Source organism: Silurus meridionalis, chromosome 9, assembly GCF_014805685.1.
Source record: "Silurus meridionalis isolate SWU-2019-XX chromosome 9, ASM1480568v1, whole genome shotgun sequence".
NCBI classification, from domain to species: Eukaryota; Metazoa; Chordata; class Actinopteri; order Siluriformes; family Siluridae; genus Silurus; species Silurus meridionalis.
The window spans coordinates 3,056,001-3,077,088 of record NC_060892.1 but is presented as its reverse complement, the minus strand read 5'-3'; the positions used below and the strand labels follow the sequence as shown (position 1 = coordinate 3,077,088).

The following is a 21,088-nucleotide window of genomic DNA, read 5'->3' as shown; positions in this document are numbered from 1 at the left end:
AGATGATCCACTAGATTGTGGGGAGATTTTGTAGAGAGTCATTCAGCCACAAGTAGGTGAGAAGGTGAGGAGATCTGGGTTGCAGTCAAGGTTCACATTCGTCCCAAATGTTTTCAATCGGGATGGAGCTCTATATAGCAGATCTTCCACTTCAGCACTATTATCTTCATGAAGATGGTTTTGTGTTTCCTAGCTTGAGTGAAGGGAGAATTTAAACCCTATACAATTGTGAGCCTCCAACATTGTGGTAACAGTTTGGAGCAGAACCATATGCGATCGGAACTCACCTTTGCGTTAACATGGAGCCACCTCTGGAGCTGCTCAGAGGAGGCTGAAGACACGGCTGTTCCGCTGGACACGACAGAGCCCAGACTGCTTCCGGGGCGACTCGCGCTCACAATCAACTGGCCCTTCTTGGAGAAACCGAACTCGCTACACGCATCTGGAGGGATACAGTTCAGCTGCAGGAGAGCAATAAAAACAGCATAGGGGTGGCCATATTAATCCACAGGAAAGATCCAGCAAGCCTATCGATATCAGATCTTTTTTTTCTCGTTCGCTGGTTGTGCAATATGCCGCATTGCACCTGACTTTTAAAACGCACTTTACATGTCAACTGGAAGTGTTTGATACAGTACAACATAAAGCAGTACAGGGAGAGTGATCACGGCCACAGCCTGGAGCACAACAACAACAAAAAAGAAAAAGAAAAGCAGAAGGGGGAAAAAAAAAATCAATACATTCCTCTGCAGCGCTCTGTACTCCCAAACAGGTAATGTATTAATGACCTTTAGACTCACATTGTGGAAACTTATCAGTCTTCTGCTTATTTAGCCCGGGCTGACGGAGCAGGTTCCTGGCCATTTCATCAATACATCTCAGACAAGGCAGTTACTCAAACCGGGACAGTAGATATTAAGGCTTGATAGATCCACAAAAAAAAAAAGGAAGAAAGAAAAATTCACAGCCACTCGATTCTGTTTCCACCTGACGCGTTCGCAAGCTTTCGTCTGACCTTCCCAGCACTTAGAATATGAAGCTTTCCTTATTGCCATTATCTTAATTTGTCGTGGGGGTTGTTTATTGTGCAGAAGGTTCTCGTGTCGATAAAAAAAACTCCGCCTGAATACAAATGTACACACGCCGCTTTTCCGGCGTCTCGGCTTGGCATTACAGGAGGGCTGATGCATGAGTCTATAATCAGGAGTATAAACTCGTCCTCTTCATTACGGCATACAAATCATTCGATTACTCGCTCGTCATAACCCGATCGTTACCCATACGTCTTAGATGACGGGTTTGTACGTGTAGTGATGGTTCTTTTACGTCGAAAGATGAGGTTTTAAAGCGACGGTTTTGAAGGATCAAACCGGGGGAAACGGCCGATACGATATCGCCTGTGTCGCTGTTTGCTTTCCTGAAGATCTTGTGGACGTCAGAACACCTACAGCTCCATCGATGATCGTTAGCAAGCAGATGATTAAACGTGCGTTTGTCCTTTTGCTCTGCAGAAACGCTTTTAATTCTATAATGTATGCAAATCAAAACCAATAGATTTGGCCGGAGATTTCTACATGATCCATTTATGTTAATGCGAAACATACTTTTTATTCATTTATTAGGGATGTACATCTCCATAATTGAAACGCATCACTAAGCACATCCAACAATACATTAAAGATCCATATGAATCCATATAATGATCCAGCTACCGATGTGATACGAAAATATTGGTCACTTTCTAAATAATAAACGTATAGCGCATCTACTAATAGTTATATATAAATAAATCGTTTTGATGAAGAAATATGTTAAAAACGCATCTCGATACAAATGTCAACTTAATCCGATGCATCACATCGTCAACGTTTATGCCGAATTAGCGAATCTTACCATCCACACGTTCTGCAACGAGCGTGCAAAGGTTTTATGCCTGACTTAATATTGTGGAAGAGAACATGCATGCGAATCCCATCTCCTGTCCCTCTCTTGTTGCTGATCCGTACGATCTTGTCGGAGCAAAACCAGAATTTTCGATGATAAACACCGATGGTTCATCATTTATTTTACATCCAGGTTCTTCAAAAGGTCCCACAAACCCAAACAACACAAAATAAGATGTCAAGAAACTATACATGTATTTTAAATATGTAACATTTGTTGCAAAAATCGGATTTCAACAATAGTTTCATTAGTTGTATTTCATAAAATAAAAAGGTATACATTTCTATACAACATGTACAGACTGTGTGTGTGTGTGTGTGTGTGTGTGTGTTTACTCTGTACTCTATTTTTATTGTCAATTCTATTTTAGTGCAATTTTTATTTATGTTATACTGTAACCTTTATTTTGTTTTAGTTCAGTTTATAAAGTACGTTTGCCGCATACACGCAAAGACAATTAACAGTTCAGTCAGCAAAATAAATAATCATTTATTTAATACTGATAAATTTGGCAGATTAAAAACTTAAAGTACTTAATTAAAGTCTTCCGTTTTTATTTTTTGCACTTTTTTAATAAGCATTTTATTGCATGTCGTACTTTATGTGGTTATGTATAGGACAAATATAATTAGAGTTTTCAATGGGTATGCTTAGAAATATATATATTTTATTACTATTTTATTATGCTAATTTTATTTAAAGGACATTAAAAGATTCTCATTAAAAGCTCATTTTTTTCTTACGGGTTTCAGTCGAGTGTGTTTATTTGTGTGTGTGGTGCGCAGCGTGGTGTGTAGGTTATATGATCGAGGCCGGGATATCTGACCTGGTCTTTCAGCTGTTTCAGAGAGTGCTGCAGGGTGAGGATGCGGCCGAGCAGAGGGCTCTGTAGTGCTTCCTTTAGCGCTCCCAGCCTTTCGCTGTGAGTCCATTCCTCACGCTGAGTCAGCTTCGACTGCAGTCTCTCTACGGCCTGGAGGACCTGCTGCCGCTCAGCCGCTGACACACACACACACACACACACACAGGGTGAATACACTACAAATAGCACAGATATTTGATAAAGAACACCTGAAGATCTGTGATACCTGCAGGCACATTTTCATACATCTCTGTTTCCTAAACTGCCTGATGATTCAGTCAGAGGAAAACCTAGAAGAAAAATTCACTTGAATCAAAAAGATTTCACAGCTCCAGTGAAATACAATTAGCATCTAACCTGAAGTGCATACATACAACAATATACTGTATATATAAATATATATATATATATATATATATATATATATATATATATATATATATATATATATATATATATATATATATATATATATATATATATATATATATATAAACATATGTGCTCCTGGTGTGCTGCATCATGGCTGCTCCTGCACTCTGACCCAACAGGAATTCCTGTACTGTACTGTGACAAGTAACGTGCCTCTTTCTTTATTTCTCTTTTTCCCCAGCTGTATATTGTATCTTCAACACAGTACCAAGTGTGTTAAAAGGATGTTCAGTTGGCACAGATTGTGGAAAAAGGTGCTGGACACATTTAATGGTTACAGCACCGAACTTACTGAAGAACATGGCCAGCCCACTTTCTCCTAAAACAACGTTGAGGTTTGGGGTGTATATTTACACACACACACACATATATATATATATATATATATATATATATATATATATATATATATATATATATATATATATATATATATATATATATATATATAATTAATCCTAATTAAACATTGAATACTGATTAAATACCAAATACTGATTAAATACAGTATGTATTAAACAGTGAATACTTAAAAACTGAGTAGTGATTAAACACAGGGTACTGATTAAAAACGTATTAAACACCAGATACTGAATAAACACCGGATACTGATTACAGACCGATTATGTAATTAATACTGAATATGTATTACACATTGAATACTTAAACTGAGTACTGGTTAAACACTGAGTACTTAAATACTGAGCATGTATTAAACACTGGGTACGTAAATACGGAGTATTGATTAAACACTGAGTAATTAAATATTGAGTACTCATTAAACACATATTTGATTAAATACTTATTGAACACCAAATACTCATTAAACACCAAGTATAAAACATGAGTACGTATTAAATGCCAAGTTCATTCACTAAATATTGATTAAACATTAAATAATTAAAAACTGAGTACTGATTAACACTGGGTACTTAAATACGGAGTATGTGTTAAACACTGAGTAATTAATTATTGAGTACTCATTTAACACTGCGTACTGATTAAACACCAAGTAATTAACTATTGAGTACTGATTAGACACAGTACTGATTAAATACTTATTGCACACTGAGTATTAAACATGGGTATGTATTAAATACTGAGCATGTACACTGAATATTGATTAAACATTGAATAATTAAAAGTACAGATGCAAAGTGAAACATGTATATTATATAGATTCATCACACAGACTGATATATTTAAGGTGTTTATTTCTGTATTTTGATGATTTTGGCTTACAGCTAATGAAAACCCAAAATTCAGTATCACAGAAAATGAGAATATTGTGAAAAAGTTGAATATTGGAGACTTGTGGTGTCTCACTCTAATCAGCTCGTTCAATCCAAACAGGTTCCTGAGTCTTTAAATGACGTCTCAGTCTGGTTCAGGCTCCACAAATCATGGAGGAAGATTGTTGACAGTTGTCCAGAAGATGATCATTGACTCCCTGCACATGGAGGGTGAGACACAAAAGGTCTTCGCTAAAGAAGCTGCTGTTCACAGAGTGAAGCGAAGCCCATTCAAGAATTTGGGGAGATTCACAAAGAGTGGACTGCAGCTGGAGTCAGTGCTTCAAGAGCCTCCACACACAGACGTCTCCATGCGCTACAACTCACGCATTCCTCGTGTTGAGCAGATCCTGAACCAGAGACAACGTCAGAGGTGTCTTACCTGGGCAAAAAGGACTGGACTGTTGCTTAGTGGGACAAACTCATCTTTTTAGATAAAAAAAAAGTGCATTTCATTGAGAAATCAGGGTCTCAGGGTCTGGAAGAAGAAGAGAGAAGAGGCACAGAATCCAAGCTGCTTGAGCTCCAGTGTAAAGTTTGCACAGTCAGTGGTGCTTTGGGGAGTCGTGTCATCTGCTGGTGTTGGTCCACTGTGTTTTTATCGTCCAAGGTCTGCACAGCTTTGAGTTTTAGAGAACTTCATGCTTCCCTCTGCTGACCAGCTTTGTGGAGATGTTGAGTTCAATTTCCAACAGGATTTGGCACCTGCCCACACTGCCAAAAGTACTAATACCTGGTTTAAGGACCATGGTATCCATGTGCTTGTTTGGCCTGCAAACTCACCAGACCTGAACCCCTTTGAGAATCTATGGTGCATTATCAAGAAGAAGATATGAGACACCAGACCCAACAACATAGAAGAGCTGAAGGCCGCTATCAGAGCAACGTGGGCTTCCAGAACATTTCAGCAGTGTCACAAAGCGACCGCCTCCATGTCACGCCAACATGTGTTCAAAATCTTTATCTTTATCTGTCTTAAGTAATATTCCAAATTTTTTAAATATCGAATTTGGGTTTTTTATTAGCTGTAAGAAATAAACACTTCTCTCAGTCTGTGTGATGAATCTATATACCAGTTTCACTTTTTGTATTGAATTAATGGAATAAATCAACTTTTTAATGATATTAGAATTTATTGAGATGCACCTGTAGGTATTAAACACAGAGTACTTCAATACTGAACAGTGACTAAACACTGAGTCTTAAATAAATGCTTATTGAACTATGAACACTGCTTAAACACTGAGTACTGATTAAACATTGAATACATAAAAACTGAGTACTGATTCAACACTGTAGTTAAGTGAAATACTGAATACTTATTAAATATTGAGTTCTTATGAAACACTGAATACTGATTAAACACCGAGTACTGATTCGGGATCAGTGAGATTCCAGATGTTGGGAGTTTAAAGGGGGGCCGGTACTGGTATCGGTACTAGTATCGGTGCCCAGTTTCGGTTAGCGTGCTGAGCTAACGAGTTCGCAACAACTTGTTTTAAAAACAAAAACAAACAAGAAACAAACCAAACCTCGTTGAAACTACTCACAGATGCTCTTCAGTCGGTTCCGAATAAACCCCAGTTCGGGTGCAGGAGGAGAGTCGCGGTCCGGAGCTGGAGGCCGAGTTTCAGCTGAGATTTGGCTGCGTTCAGGGTTTACCTGTGGACCGGAAGTCAGGGGAGCTTCATTACCTCACCTTAAACCAGGAAGCAGGTATACGCTCTCACACACACACACACACACACTCTGCATGTCAGGTGCCTATTCTCCCTCCCACACACACTATTTCACACACACACTAATGCAGAATGAATTAGCAGTATGTCATTTAGTCAATACATATTTTTTTGTAGTCACACTAAAAGGTGTCTCTCTCTCTCTCTCACACTCACTCACACTCACACACACACACACACACACACACACACACACTTCTGTTGTGAACTGGAACAACCTTACACGTTAACTCATCACGTGTGCACTGTGTATGCAAGATTGTACTCGCTGTTCGTGCACGAGCCGCGTGTTTCTCTCCCAAACAAACGCGGCACGCGAGCTCACTTTGATGCCGCAACAAAAGCAGTGTTACAAAGTTTTGCTCGCGCGATCAAAGGGAGAAACTCTTTCAACTCAGGTTGCCACGTGCCAAAAAATCGTCCATTTCGCTTACGGAGTGCACGAACCATCGTCACGTAAAAAACACAATCACCGACAGGAAAAAGGGAAAAAAAAGAAAAACATATATAAGTGTCTCTTTAAAGAATGGGGAGGAAAAAGGGAAAACTTTTCTGGTCACGTGACGGTCACATGATCGCCCGCTCCGCTCCCTCCTCCCCCACTATCCATCATGGCGTCTCCTCAGGAAGCTCTGTTTTGCACTCGGTCGATTCGGCGAGCCGTATTTCTCTTCCCTTTCTTCTGGACTCTCATTCACAGCTCTGGGAATGATGTGGAACCCTGTCGCAACCTCCGACCCGGACAATATCCTTTTTTTTTACACGCCCTGGAAATAAATACGGGTTATAGATTTTGTGAATGCTAGTTCTGTTGCTAGCTAGCAGCCCAAAAAAGGTTATCAGGTGTTTACAGGGTTCCTGTCACACATTTATGTTTATGATTCATAAGTTTCTGTTGTTTCTATGCAGCAAATTAGGTCATTTTACCGTATTCATTTTATCAGTCACGTTTGTGGGAGTATAAATATATATATGTAAGGGCTGTCAGTCGATTAAAATATTTAATCGCGATTAATTGCATAATTATTATGACTTGACTCGTGATTAATCGCACATATTTGTTCTACATGTTCCTTTACTTAATACTTTTCAAGTTTGTAATACTCTAATCAACATCGAGCTTGAAGACTGGTGTTTTAAATTACGTACGTCATCAGGACACAAAATGGAACTTTTGCTGTGTTTCCACACGGACGTTTTTAATTGCCGGAGGTGCGCATCATGGCGGATTTCGGTGCTGATTTAAGAATTGGCGCGTCCGTAAAAACAAATATTTAGCATTTAAAAAATATTTTTTTCTGGTTGAGTTTTTTTTTAAATAAATATTGTTTTTATTTTACCTCTTCTATTTATTTATTTTGATTTTTAATAAAAAGTAAAAGAAGTGTGTGCTGCGTTAATCTAGCATTAATATAATTAATTAGAAGTGTAAAAGTACATGCATTTGTACCTAAATTTTTCAGTACAGGGCTTTTGCTTTGTACCGTAACATGTACCCAATGGAATGTTTTGGGGTTTTTGTTTGTTTGTTTTTAAATTAAAATTTGAGTTTCCTCACGACCATATTTACTGGCGGCCTGCAAGTTTGTTTAGTCTCCGCCTTGCACCTTGAGAGCATTTTTTAAATAATTATTAAACTTGAAAACATTCACAACAATGTCAGGGGTTTAAATTGCAACTAGATTTAGCGCAGTGTCACTGTGTATTCAGTCTTTGTGATTTTTCTTCTTTCGGGTTCTCCTATTAGGGGGCGCCACAGCGGATCATCCGTCTCCATTCCCCCCTGTTCTCTACATCTGCCCCTTTCACCCGAACCACCTGCATGTCTTCCCTCACCACATCCATAAACCTCCTCCTTGGCCTTCCTCTTTTCCTCCTTCCTGGTGGCTCCATCCTCAGCATTCTCCTACTGATATACCCCATGTCCCTCCTCTGCACATGTCCAAACCATCTCAATCTCGCCTCCCTCACCTTGTCTCCAAAATGTCCTACATGCGCGATCCCTCTAATAAACTCAATTCTAATCCTATCTATTGTTGTCTTTGTGATTAATGAAGGATAATCAGATGAGTGAACTTTCTTACTGTTTCTGAATGATGTTTAAATATAATATAGATATCTGTGTAACTGTTTGTACACAAGGGATAGCAATATAACTGCTTAGAAATCTCCTTTTCCACTAGTAGACGTATTGTATTGCTGCCCTTGTTCCAGATAAAGTGTAGAGTCAAAACACTGCAGCTTTTTCCTTGACCTCGTCCAAGTATCTTTGCAAAAGCCCTAAAATAGATGATGTGACTCAAGAACCTGAGAACTGCAAGGATCTAGGGGCATTGGGTATGTACATTTTAATTCAATAATGTCTTGGTACAAGAATATTGGTTAAATGTTGGTTGTTTAATATTATGGGATATTCCTTTGTTCGTGGTTTTTGACACACACATGCAGGTTCCTCTTGTTTCTATGCAACTAACTAACCAAACAAATCTATAAAAGTCCAGATGTTCCACTTTATTTTCTGTGAAAAATCCCCCCTCAGCATTCAGAAGTTTGTTTCTCCAAACTTGGAGCTGAAACACTTCACCGTGCCTCCTGGAAAACTCGTCAAATATGTTCTTCACTAGTTGGTGATTTCTTTCATTCTTGTAATCCAGTTCATCTTAGAGCAGTTCAGTAGGATTGAGGTGCGGTGACTGGGCAGGTCGGATCATCGTTTCATCGTACGGTGAAGTCGCTTCCATTGAGACGCAGTCCAGACGGAACCACATGGTGTTCAAGTATAAAGAATGGGAGCTGTGTTGGTTCAGGATTTCTTTCACCCAGAATAAATCTCCAACCTTCCCTGATCCAAAACAACCCCAAAACATTAAGCTTGAACCTCATGTGTGACTGTGTGTATGAGGCAGTCTGATCACTTTCCAATTCTTTTATGTTTTTTGCCTTTTACAGAGTTTGTTGCATAGAAACAAAAGGGGAAAAACCATTAAAGACCAGGTGTTTTCACATGTTCACACCTTCTGTATGGCTTTTAACGGCAATTCAATTTTGCTAGCAATTAACTAAAGCTGTTGCAGAGCAGGTTGTGCAAATGTTTTGTGGTATGTTTTGCAATGTAACATCAAAGATCATGATGCTAACCGAATGCTCGGTCCAAACAAGCTATCGGTGTTCCTCTGTGGGATCTTCAGCTAGCGTGTTATTTCAGTTATTATTTATGTTAGTAAAGAATGTACTTTAGTGTATAGTATGTTCACTTTCCATGTGTTCTTTTCCTCCCACATTTTGTGTTTTTGTAATTATACTTCTTTTTTTTTTATTGGTTAAGTGGAATGCCTTCCTGCCCCAAACATCAGCTGCTTGCTGCAAAACGGGACCAGGTTCAAGTTCAGCGGGGAGGAGGTTGGATTTAATAAAACCATCCCATGTCGAAATGTGTACGTCAAACCACCTTTACTTTGTATAGTCATTTAATAAACTCAGCAACTGAGCTTCTAGTTATATATATATATATATATATATATATAATGTCAGTCAATTCAAATATCAAATTGCAACCTAATCGCATTTTTTTTCGTTTTAAAAGTACCTTAATTTAATGCTTTTCAGGCTTTTAATACTCTAATCAACATGGACAAATAATAATGCTTTATGCAAATGTATATTTATTATTAGTGAAACCAAACTCAACATACAGCATGAAGACGAAATGTTCCTGTAAACACTTTAAAGTAAAGTAATTTAGTGGTGTTTTAAATGACGCAAATCATCAGGACACCACATGGAACTTTTGCTATGTTTCCACACGGACGGTTTTGATTGCCGGATGTGAACTTTGATTAGAAACTTGCCGCATCAGTAAAACAAATTTTTAGTGATTTAAAATAAATGTTTATAATTTTTTGTTCGATATCCGAGTAAAGAAGGGACGCTGTGAATAAACGTGTGCTGTGTTGAAGTTTTTAATTTTATATTTATTTATTAAAATCTTTTATTAAAATAATCAAACAGAAACGAGCGCTGCATTCATCACGTGTTAATAAATAAATAAAATTACTGCTGCAATAAATTTGCTTTAACTTGTTTAATTTGACCAAAAAACGTAAAGGGAATTGTTTCTTATGGAGTTTTATGTTGAAATAATATAATTATTAATAATTATTGTAAGTAAAATGTTAACAGTACAGTACTGTATACATCAAATAGCATTTTTGTGGTGGATTACTGTATTTATATATATATATATATATATATATATATATATATATATATATATATATATATATATATATATTATTTGTGTGTGTGTGTGTGTGTGTGTGTGTGTGTGTGTGTGTGTGTGTGTGTGTGTGTGTGTTTTGTACTCTGTTAGGACTGGCTATTCATATAAAGTGGCAGTGGCTTTGTCTCTCTTCCTGGGATGGCTGGGGGCAGATCGCTTCTATCTGGGTTATCCAGCTCTCGGTACGTCTCTCAGAATCCATTTATATAATGAGCCTCTTTATATCTCCTATGTATTAGTTTTTTAGTCTGTACAGACATAATGCACAAGCGTTTCATATAAGCATCAGCTGTTGATCCACAATATGGAGAAAAGTTGGTCTATGGTAATTTTTGTTTGGTGCATTTTGGACATCCCATACCACATTTAGTCCCCATTTCCTGTTATGATGACCTTTACTCTCCTGGGAACATGTTCCACTAGATTTTGTGGAGATTCCTTCAGCAACAAGGGTGTTTTAAAGCCAGGTACCGATAAAGGTCGAGGTGAGGAGGTCTGAGGGTGCAGTACCAATTCATCCCAAAGGTCTTCAGGAGGGTTGGAGGGCTATAGAAGGAGATCTTCCACTTTAAGCCATGTAAAGCATATCTTCTTGGAGCTGGGTTTGTGCACATGTTTAGTTCAAGTGAAGCAAAAACGTAATGCACCCTATACGATTGCGTGCTTTTGACTGTTGTAACAGTTTAATGAAAAGTCAGGTGTCCCAATACTTTAGTTTGTATAGTGTATTTAAACCTCTAACACTTAACATCTCTGAGGTTGCTGTTGTTTTTTTTTTTTTTTTGTCCAGTCACGTCCATTTCCTATTTTGTTTTTTACTCACGGCATAATTATTGGAATTATTGTTAGCGTGTTTTAGCGGCGTCGATCCGAATTTAGGCCGGCGAACAAAGCCGGCGGATTTTCTTTGAGCGAATCGAACATTATCTCACGTGGAGGAAACCAGTGCTGAATAAGTTACGGCTACACTGAAGTGGGGACGGCGCAAGGCTGCTTTTCTTCCTCTCTCCATGCATTAAGAGCATTCCTATCAATTAAGCACCTGCAAAAGTACAAAGCCCGATGGTAGCTAAACGCTTCCTTTCTTCGCCGCCTTTTTTTTTTTTTTTTTTTTTTAATGTGAGAGGCAGGCCCACACAGAGCCGGAGCCGAGATTTGCACCTGGACCGCTCGGACCTGCGAGCTGCTGCGCCTTTCAGCTCTTAACACACGACCTGGCACGGCTGAACAGGCTCCTCTTTTGAGATCAGTGTTGGAATCAACACGATTAAGCCGCTCAATGACCAATTATCAGTGCTATTACTAATGATTAACAGTAATTATGTTTAAATTACTAGATGGGGGAGGATTAATTAATTGCAATTCTCTCAGACCCCTAATGGCTTAAGCCCAAACCAGTTATTCACTCCATATACAAGCGGCTGTGACTGGAATACAAAATCGTGCCTTTTTTTTTTCTCCACGTTTATGAAGACGAAGTTAACACACCATTATCGCAAAACAATGACGCATGCTGTTTTGGCTCTTCACACGACCTACGTTTTGGAAATGTTTTGCGACCGAGCGGGACCCCGGCCCGCAAGCTGTTCGCAGTTTATTGTCCGCAGTTTTGTCTTTATTCAGTCTCCCTCATGTCACCTGCAAAGGCTAGGGCGACCGGAAAACCGCCGCAATCAAACAAACCTTCTTCGCGGGCGAGCGTGACCTCCGAGTGCTGCTTTGTGTCGCGCGATACTTTATGCGGACCTCCTACTGCCTGGTGGAGAATAGAGCACGCGGGGTAGCGGGTGTTTCAGAGACCTGTAGCGGGTTTCTTATAAGATACTGTGTGTCTTTCCAGGGCTGCTAAAGTTCTGCACTGTGGGTTTCTGTGGAATCGGAAGCCTGGTGGACTTCATCTTGATATCAATGCAGGTTTGTATGACTTTATTTATTTATTTATTTTTTCCTTGTCTTCAACGATAAATACTCAATATACTGTTCAGAATGGTGAAAGAGGGGGAGATAATAAGAACAGGGTTTTGCAGAGTCTTAAAAAGGTCTTAATTCTTAACCTCACTAAAATTTACATTCCGATTACAAACGAGACCGACATGTAACAGCCAATCAGCTTTCTGTTATTGGAGCGAATCTCTTGGATTTTTTCAGCAACGTGGAAGAGCAAGTTTAGTGTTTAATGCCGGTCGCTAACAACGTATTTGTGTGTGTGTGTGTGTGTTTGATGTCCTGATGATGAGGAAGTAAGACACCGAATAAAACGGGGAAATAACAACCAGAAAAATGGGAGTACGAAGGGATAGAATGAGAAAAGAAAAAAGTGAAGAGAGGAAGGAAGGATGGAAAAGTAATGATCATATATGTCAGAAGTAGTAATCAAACCACAGTGTTTTTCATTAAGACTGATTTATTTATTTATTTATTTATATATTTTATATATTTATTTATTTTTATAATTATGTGAATTGATCACTTTTTTTTATCCAGCATAATTTGGTGTATCTCAGTATCCGGCAGACGCATTAATGGAAATTGCATATACATTTTCCAGAGACACACAGTGGTGTGAAAGTGTTTGCCCCCTTCCTGATTTCTATTTTTTTTTTTTTTTTTCCCCATGTTTGTCACACTTTAATGTTTCAGATCATCAAACTAATTTAAATATTAGTAAAAGATAACACGTGAACACAACATGCAGTTTTGAAATTAAGGTTATTATTATCGAGGGAAATCAAAATCCAAAACTATATGGCCCTGTGTGAAAAAGTGTTTGCCCCCTAAACCTAAGAAACATTAAAGTGTGACAAACATGCAAAACTACTTGAAACTACTTAAAACTCTATGAAGCCCCTACAGTGCTCCTTTTTGTGTGTGTGTGTCTGTGTGTCTGTGTGTGCGCGCACTGAGATTGTGTTTTTGTGTTCGGTAGCACCTGTGTCTCTGTGCTGTCTCCTCTGGGGGGCTCGTGCTCTGTGAGAAAGGCTAATGAGTGTGTGGTTTGTTTTCTACCCCTTATTCAACCCTATCACCCACCACCACCACCCCCGCTCCGGTTGGGCACACGGTCCCCCGAGCCTTCCTCCACCACCACCACCCCTTCCTGGATTCACAGTGTGATAGGAGAGTAAAAAAGCCAGTCCATTTGTCATCTCGTTAGGCGTAACCTCACCCTCTCCATCCTCATTAAGCTCTCCAGGCCTGAATGAAGCTATACATAGGAGTAGCATGTGCTCGGCCCCCGCACTCACCCGCCTCCCGGACACACATTCATCAAACTCTTGAGCACATGATGAGCGATGACGCTGGGAATAACTATTGCAAACGGGGATTCTGTCGAGACTTCCGTAACGTTTAAAAAAAGAAAAAAAAGGAACACGCCGTCGTTCCGGCTGGTGGCGAAAATGTACGATTTAATAGAGCGTTTCCTGCGTTCATGTTTAACTGCAAGCGTCACTCTTTTTACAGATGGATGGAAGCAGGCATGTAGCACGAGCACACGCTTGTTTAGATCGTACCATTCTATTTATCTCTGCTTCTTCAATAGAAACATCTTGTCATGTCTAGACCCGTCTTTTAATCTGTCTTCAGAAAGTGCATTAGCTCTTTGCAAATCTATATGTAGTCCGCCTGTATTAGAGATGTCCATCTCCATAACCGAGACCGATGAGATTCGCATCTTGCTGCATAGCCAACGAGACGTTAAAAATACATATGTAGCAGCTACCGATGCGATGAAACACCCATCTAACCCCCATTTTTATTTTCGATTTAACGCAATGCGGATCAGTGCAATACGATGCAATGGTAAAAAAAATACGATGCTCTGCAATTCAATATGGTACAAATAGTTCACGTTTATTTCTTTGGTTCAGACAGACGGCAAATCATCAATTTACTCAAGTGTTTTCTGACTTCTAACACGTGGCCTCTTTTACAAACACGCCTTTGGAGTGCAAAGATAAAAGCATAATTTTATTTTATTTTCTGTCTCCTATAAGATGCAGCTCTACCTCTGCCATGTTAATCTGTATTCTATGTGACTCTCAGGACACGCCTTAGTGTTGTAATGCGTTTTATATATATATATATATATATATATATATATATATATATATATATATATATATATATATATATATATATATATATATATATATAATTTTCTCCTTCTTAGACAGTAATCCCTTCTCTAAAAGTGTGTATTCTCCATAGTTAGTAAATTTTACAAATAGATTCATCAAAACATTATACATATACACTATAAGGATGAAAGTATTGGGACACCAGATTTTTTCAGCGATATGTGGTTCTTCCTCAAACTGTAAACACAATAATGGAGGTACACAAATGTATAGTATGAATTTGGATACAGTGCCATGAACTTTTACCTTCACGTGAACTAGGAGACCCAAACCTGTTCCAGCATGACAGTGCTCCTGTGCACAAAGCCAGCTCCATGAAGATCTGCTTTACATTTTAGTACAGTGAACAACATACATCGTCTCAGTGCAGCTGTACAGAGGTGCATTAAACAATGTATAAGTTTAAAACCTCCCTGAAAAAACCCATCACTGAATGTCCATTCATTACAGTTCCATCATTGTTAATGTGTGCTTTACTGTACATGGGATGGAAGTGCGTGGAAGATCTCCTGCTATACAGCTCTGACCTCACCCCCTATTAAACGGGATGAATGTGAACGCTGACTCCACCCCAGGCCTTCTCGCCTCATCTACACACGTATCTGACTTTATCAACACTCTTGAGGCTGAATGAGTCTTCACAAATCTCCACAAAATCTGGTGGAACATCTTCTCAGAAGAGTGGAGCTTATTATAAGAGCAAACGGGGACGAGGTGTGGATGAAAAAAGAAGCTCAGACCAGTCTTATTGTAAACTCAGGATGTTTTCCTTCTGCAGAATGTGAGGCCAGATATTTTCACCACTTTGGTGGAGTCTCCTCATCTTCGCAATTTCAAAATATACTTCCTCCGCGGTCTCGCCACTGACCTGCTCTTCAACCAGCGGAGAAAATAGAGCAAATCTTATTTTTTTTTTTTCCCTTTCATTTTTTTTTTTTTTTTTTAAATGGCTCTAGCACTTTGATTAACAGGGGCTCTCAAAGCGTTTATTGTTCTCTTAATGTCTTATTGAAGGCCCTGAGAGAGCAATGCTTTTAAGAAGTGCGGCTGGCACAGAGAGCCGCCACACACTTACACTCTCAATTAGCTGTACGCTTGTCCGGGGCGCTCCGTTTTAAAGCATGACACTTTTGATAAAGAGTATCGCTTCCCCCGAGAGCCCATTTACGCCCGGCTCTCGGCGTTACAGCGCCATATTTTAACTCCAGCTACATCCGCTAAGAGCAGCGTTGGCCGGGGAACGCGTCTCTCAGAACTAATGAATAAACACCTCGAACATGTTGTTATTATTTATATCCATCGATCGCGTCCCTCGGGTCCGGAATCATCGGGGGGCTTTTCGGTCTAATGCCTAAAGATAAATGATATGTAACTTTGAAATTTGCTCGGATAAAAACGAACGGGACAGGAAAGAGGTAAAAAAAAAAAAGAATGGGGGAGAGATTGCAGATGTATGTTCTTTAATAAGAGGCGGAGCCGTCTCGTTCCTCTCCATCATGCTCTTGTCAATCCGGGAGGAAACGACCGCTCTGCTCTCGGTCAGATGAGGTCTTATCTGGACGTGGTAGAACACAGAATAAGAGCTGTGTGTGTGCTTCAGCGAGCACCTTCACCCCCTCCAGAGTGTGTTCTCATTATCAGTCAGAATCAGAGCAGAGGCGGCTGGGCCGGATGCTGAGTGTGCAGGCCTGCAGGAAGCTATTACACCAAAGCGACTGCAATGATCTCAGAGCTGGACGAGGCCCAGGAGCGGCTCTGGACCCAAAACACCGAAGGTGCCAAATGAGAGAACTTAACTACAGAGTAAAAAACTTCGGAACTCTCGCCTTTAATCGAAAGATTAGACTTAATATGTCCCGAACAAAGCGTTCCTTCTAGCTATAAGACTTACACTATACACCGATCAGTCAGAACATGAGCGGTGAAATGAAGAACACTGATGATCTCGTCATCATGGCACCTTTTAGTGGGTCGATATATTTGTTAGGCAGCAAGTGAACATTTTGTCCTCAAAGTTGATGTCTAAAGCAGGAAAAATGGCAGAGCGTAAGGATTTGAGCGAGTTTGACAAATTGTGACGTCTAGACGGCCGGGTCAGAGCGTCTCCATAACTGCAGCTCTTGTGGGATGTTCCTGGTCTGCAGTGATCAGTGTCTATCAAAAGTGCTCCAAGGGAGAAACAATGGTGAACCGGCGACAGGGTCGTGGGCGGCCGAGGATCATTGGCGCACGTGTTGAGCGAAGGCTGGTCCGTGTGGTCTGATCCAACAGTTGAGCTCCTGTAGCTCAAACTGCTGAAGAAGTTCATGCTGTTGATGATCGACGGGTCACGACTGATTTTTGCAGCGAAATGGGACCAACACAATATTAGGCAGGTGCTCATAATGTTATGCTGATCAGTCTATAAAGAAAAGCTTGTTGACCGTAAGTTTGGTATGTGCTTCTTTTTGGATGTCCAATTCCACATTTAGTTCTCAGTTGCTCTTATAATTAGCTGCACTCTTCTGGGAAAATGTTCTACTAGATTTTGTGGTGGTTCATTCAGAACTAAGGGTGTTAGTGAAGTCAGGGAATGATGCAGGTGAGGTGAGGAGGCTTGAGGTGCAGTCAGCATTCACATTCATTGATCAATGGGGTTGAGGTCAGAGGTCTAAAGCAGGAGATCTTCCACTCCAGTCCATGTAAAGCATATCTTTATGGAGCTGGCTTCGTGCAAACAGACATGTCATGGGTCTCCTAGTTAAAGTAAATCGAACAAACTTTGCCTTCATATTTATAGTAAGAGTTTTTGGGAAGATCTACATCAGGCTGTAAAGGTCTGGTGTCCTGTATGTAGCTCAGGTATGTAGCTTTCTTCATCCAGTTATTCAATTAGTTAATTTAATAGTTTGATGACTTCTTATGCGCTATAAAAATAGAGAAACGGTTAAGCATATGGCGTTCAAGTCAGTTGGCAAACTCTTTCTGTACATTTGCTTTTCTTTAACTGCAAATTTGCATATTTTTTTTCTTTCTCCCCCAGATCGTAGGTCCATCAGACGGTTCGGATTACATCGTGGATTACTACGGCGCGAGGCTCGTTCGGCTCTCCATAACAAATGAGACATTCAGGCGGACACAGATTTCTCTCTGAGGAGGTGAGGAGGCCCTAAAGCCAAGAAACATTTGTTCTCTATTTGTCCAGGGCTTAACTGATAAAATCCATTACATGAAACAATGGATTTATTTTGGAGGGCTTGGTAGGTTTGGGTGGGGGGGGTTAAGGAAGGGTCTTTAGTAGAGAGGCCGCATAGAGGGAAATTTAGCGAAGGTCTGTGTAGAGAAATGATCTGCTAGGCTCGGAAACGCAAACTGCCAGAGCAAGGACACATTTACCTGTGTGTTTTGGAGAAGGGAAGGTTGAAAGAGCGTGGAAAGCTGTTGTTCATGCTGAGGGAGGATTTTTCACTGTACATAAAGTGGAACATCTGGATGTTTATTGATTTTGATTGGTCAAAAGAAAAATCTCCATGCATGTGCAACTATTCACCGGTGCTGTATTTTAGAAGAAATAATGAATGGTAATGTGATGTGCCCTGATGAATAATTCTACGGCAATTTAATTGATTCACTTTTCTATTATGGTGGGTTTTCTTCCTGTTGCACCACTGCAGTTCACCAGCGGTATGCATTATATACATTAGCCTCTCCCTCACAGTCCCTTTAGTCCTTGTCTAAAGAAAGAAACGTTACTGACAAACCAAACAAGCTGGAAGTGCTAGCAAAAAAAACAAAACAGTTAACTGTTACAAAGTGCTGAAATCGTAACGTACTTCCAGAATGTCACCAAAACTTCATCACATCAACAGTCAACAACTGCAGGCTGTCATGTCCACTCTACAAGTCCCTGCGCAAGCTATGTTCCTATGGATAAGCCGGTCCATTAGATCGAGTGTATTGATACAAACCTGTGGTTTGAACGCCAGCCAGCCGTACCGTCAGAGCCGCTGTTCTAGAATATTCATCACCACCTTCAATCCAATCAGATCCAAAACAATCTTCCTCAAACAATGTCATTATTGTGGTTCGTGGTGGTGTTTGCCGTGTCATTACTAATGGCAGGACACGTGAAATGTCACATCTGGTGGCCATTAGGTGATCTGTAGCTGGACTCAGCAGCTCCTCCTCTTACTCTGGACGTCTATTTATCTCATTCTCTCTAAATCTTTGTCTTTACTGTATACAATTCCCAGTAGCTTTTCTCTCTCTCTCTCGTCCGCACCCTTAAACACGTAGTACGGCGCCACAATGGCAATTTTTCATTTCCGTAGAGCAGCAAATGTTCAGCAGCAAACCAGTGTCTAAAACCAGCAGCTGAATTAATGAGGACACAGAGATCCTACAGACCCCTCAAACGTACAATAGATTCAGGTTTCAATTTTAATTCCAGCCTGTCAGAGCTAGTTTTTCAGCCTTTACCCAGAGGATGAAAGTGAGTCAAACGCTCCATGGGAAGATCTTTTTTTTTTCCCCCTCCACACAAAATGTAAGAAAAAAGAAAATACATTTTTAACTTGGGAGTCATCCCTAGCCATGTGTGTCTCCAGAAAAAAAAAAAACCCACATTTATCTTCCCGATGCGCATTACCCCGGACCCGCTTCCAAACATAACCAAGTTTTTCCCCCTGTAGGTGGACGCAGATGACAGGACAAAAACCCTGACTTCCAGGATTGTGTCGTATCAATCTCAGCCTTTCATCTTTTTTACGTACATGCCAGACACCTCTGTGTGTATAAGAGAGAAATAGAAGAGGAGTTTGGACTGCTGAGGAGTGCAAATAGAGACCTAGAGACAGAGTCTGGCTTGGGTTCTACGAAGTGGATCAGCCCACCCGCATTCCTGCTTCTCGTCTGGTCCTCACAATCCATCCACTGAACTGAAAGTCCTTTATAGATGTGCAATGTAAATTATTCATCCACGTTAAATATCCACAGATATCGCACAAGCTCATGATATGATTCATGATTCAGTCACACTGAAAAGTGCATGCACTATTTACGGACAATGTCTCTGAGATTTTTGGTTACTTGTGTTATATGGTAAAAGGAAAACCTTTTTTCCCCTGAAATGTTGTTCTGTATTGACATTATTTAAATTATGTAAATAAAGTTTTATTTATCTGTCCTGGTTGTGGTTTTTTTTTTTTTTTTTACCCTTGGTATATCAACGTTGGATCAGAAGGTTGAAATCACAGAAACACCAGGCTTCCCCACTTCAGGGTCCTTGTGCAAGGCCCTGCTTAGTTGTTTGAATGAGAAAATTGGAAGTGGCTCTAAAGATGTCTACCAAATGCCGTGAATGTAAATGGTTCAAGCACCAAAACTCCAAGCTGCCAATGTTGGGGCCTTGAGTAAGGCCCAATAGGGGGCCTCAAGCAGCGTGTGCTCAAGTGTTCTTTACTTGAGCAGGTATGTTCCTTGAGCAAGGGGGGTTTAAGGTGGTTTAAGCAAAGGGGCAGGGGCACTGCCCTGCTTAAGGCCCTCTTGCTTGAGTAGGGGTGCTTGAGCTAGCCCCTGCTTAAGGCTGCCTTGCTTTATCAATGGGCGCTTGACCAAGGCCCTGCTTAAACTCCACATTGCTTGAGCAGGAGTGCATGAGCAAAACCATGCTTAAGCCCCTTCCCCCCTTGCTTAAACAGGGGTGCTTGAGCAAGGCCCTGCTTACACCCCCCAGGGGCCCAAAAAGCCATTGAACTGGGATATTTGAAGAATGGATTTCACTGTGCTTTAATTAGTGACTTATTTTAAAATAGTACAATCACAGCTTGACGAGACGTAATAACGTGCCGAGGTTTCCTGTCTAAAGAAAGCGTCAACACCTCCCCTTTGATCTTCAGACAAATCTGTATCGGTGCAATGTCAAGCGCTCCTTCAATTTCACTAGAGTGCGTCTGCTGGTCTGCGTCCACCGGCTCACTCTCCCTGTCATTAATACAACCTCCAATAGAGTCGGCCACTTCATCACACTCAAGTGATTGCTGCATTGGCCTGTCAGACTGCGCCCACTGTTTGTGTGTGTGTGTGTGTGTGTGTGTGTGTGTGTGTGTGTGTGTGTGTGCGCATCTTTAACAAACTGCAGTGTCCTTGCCACAGCATGCACAGCTCAGCTCAGGGATGTGGAAATAGATTTAGATACAGTCCCTAGTGTCGATGATAAGTTGCCAAAGCTGGCATGGGACACTCGTGCTGCACAATATCCCATGAGGTGATCTCTCCATCTCGATCCATCCGCTCCTCCCGCATGGGTTTTTTTTTTTTTTTGGAATCTCTTTGTTTTATCGCTAAATCTTCGCTCTCTAAAACATCCTGGAGGTGTCAGTCCGGGGTACACCTTGACCCCGATGGTCCTCTTTATGTCTGTG

General features: G+C 40.4%; 2 protein-coding genes across 6 annotated transcripts in view; one reads left to right on the top strand and one right to left on the bottom strand.

Annotated features, from left to right (window-relative positions):
* patj (PATJ crumbs cell polarity complex component) overlaps positions 1 to 6,750 on the bottom strand; it is a 134,264-nt gene extending 127,514 nt beyond the window's left edge. For 2 of the 5 annotated variants that reach the window (XM_046857942.1, XM_046857944.1), the window contains exons 1-5: positions 6,493 to 6,750; positions 6,081 to 6,192; positions 3,033 to 3,096; positions 2,771 to 2,943; positions 288 to 461 (exon numbers count right to left, since the gene is read on the bottom strand). In XM_046857942.1, the coding sequence (XP_046713898.1) occupies positions 288 to 461; positions 2,771 to 2,943; positions 3,033 to 3,054 (369 nt within the window). In that variant the 5' untranslated portion in view covers positions 3,055 to 3,096; positions 6,081 to 6,192; positions 6,493 to 6,750. Of the gene's footprint in view, positions 1 to 287; positions 462 to 2,770; positions 2,944 to 3,032; positions 3,097 to 6,062; positions 6,193 to 6,492 lie in introns of all 5 variants that reach the window. The other 3 variants (XM_046857943.1, XM_046857946.1, XM_046857945.1) reach the window with 3 other exon arrangements.
* A 2-nt stretch (positions 6,751 to 6,752) lies between these two features.
* tm2d1 (TM2 domain containing 1) lies at positions 6,753 to 19,851 on the top strand. Its single transcript, XM_046857947.1, has 7 exons — positions 6,753 to 7,014; positions 8,533 to 8,606; positions 9,595 to 9,703; positions 10,639 to 10,730; positions 12,389 to 12,462; positions 17,710 to 17,824; positions 19,358 to 19,851. The coding sequence occupies exons 1-6, from the start codon at positions 6,881 to 6,883 to the stop codon at positions 17,818 to 17,820; spliced, it is 594 nt and encodes a 197-aa protein (XP_046713903.1). The 5' UTR covers positions 6,753 to 6,880; the 3' UTR covers positions 17,821 to 17,824; positions 19,358 to 19,851.
* Positions 19,852 to 21,088: the final 1,237 nt, after the last annotated feature.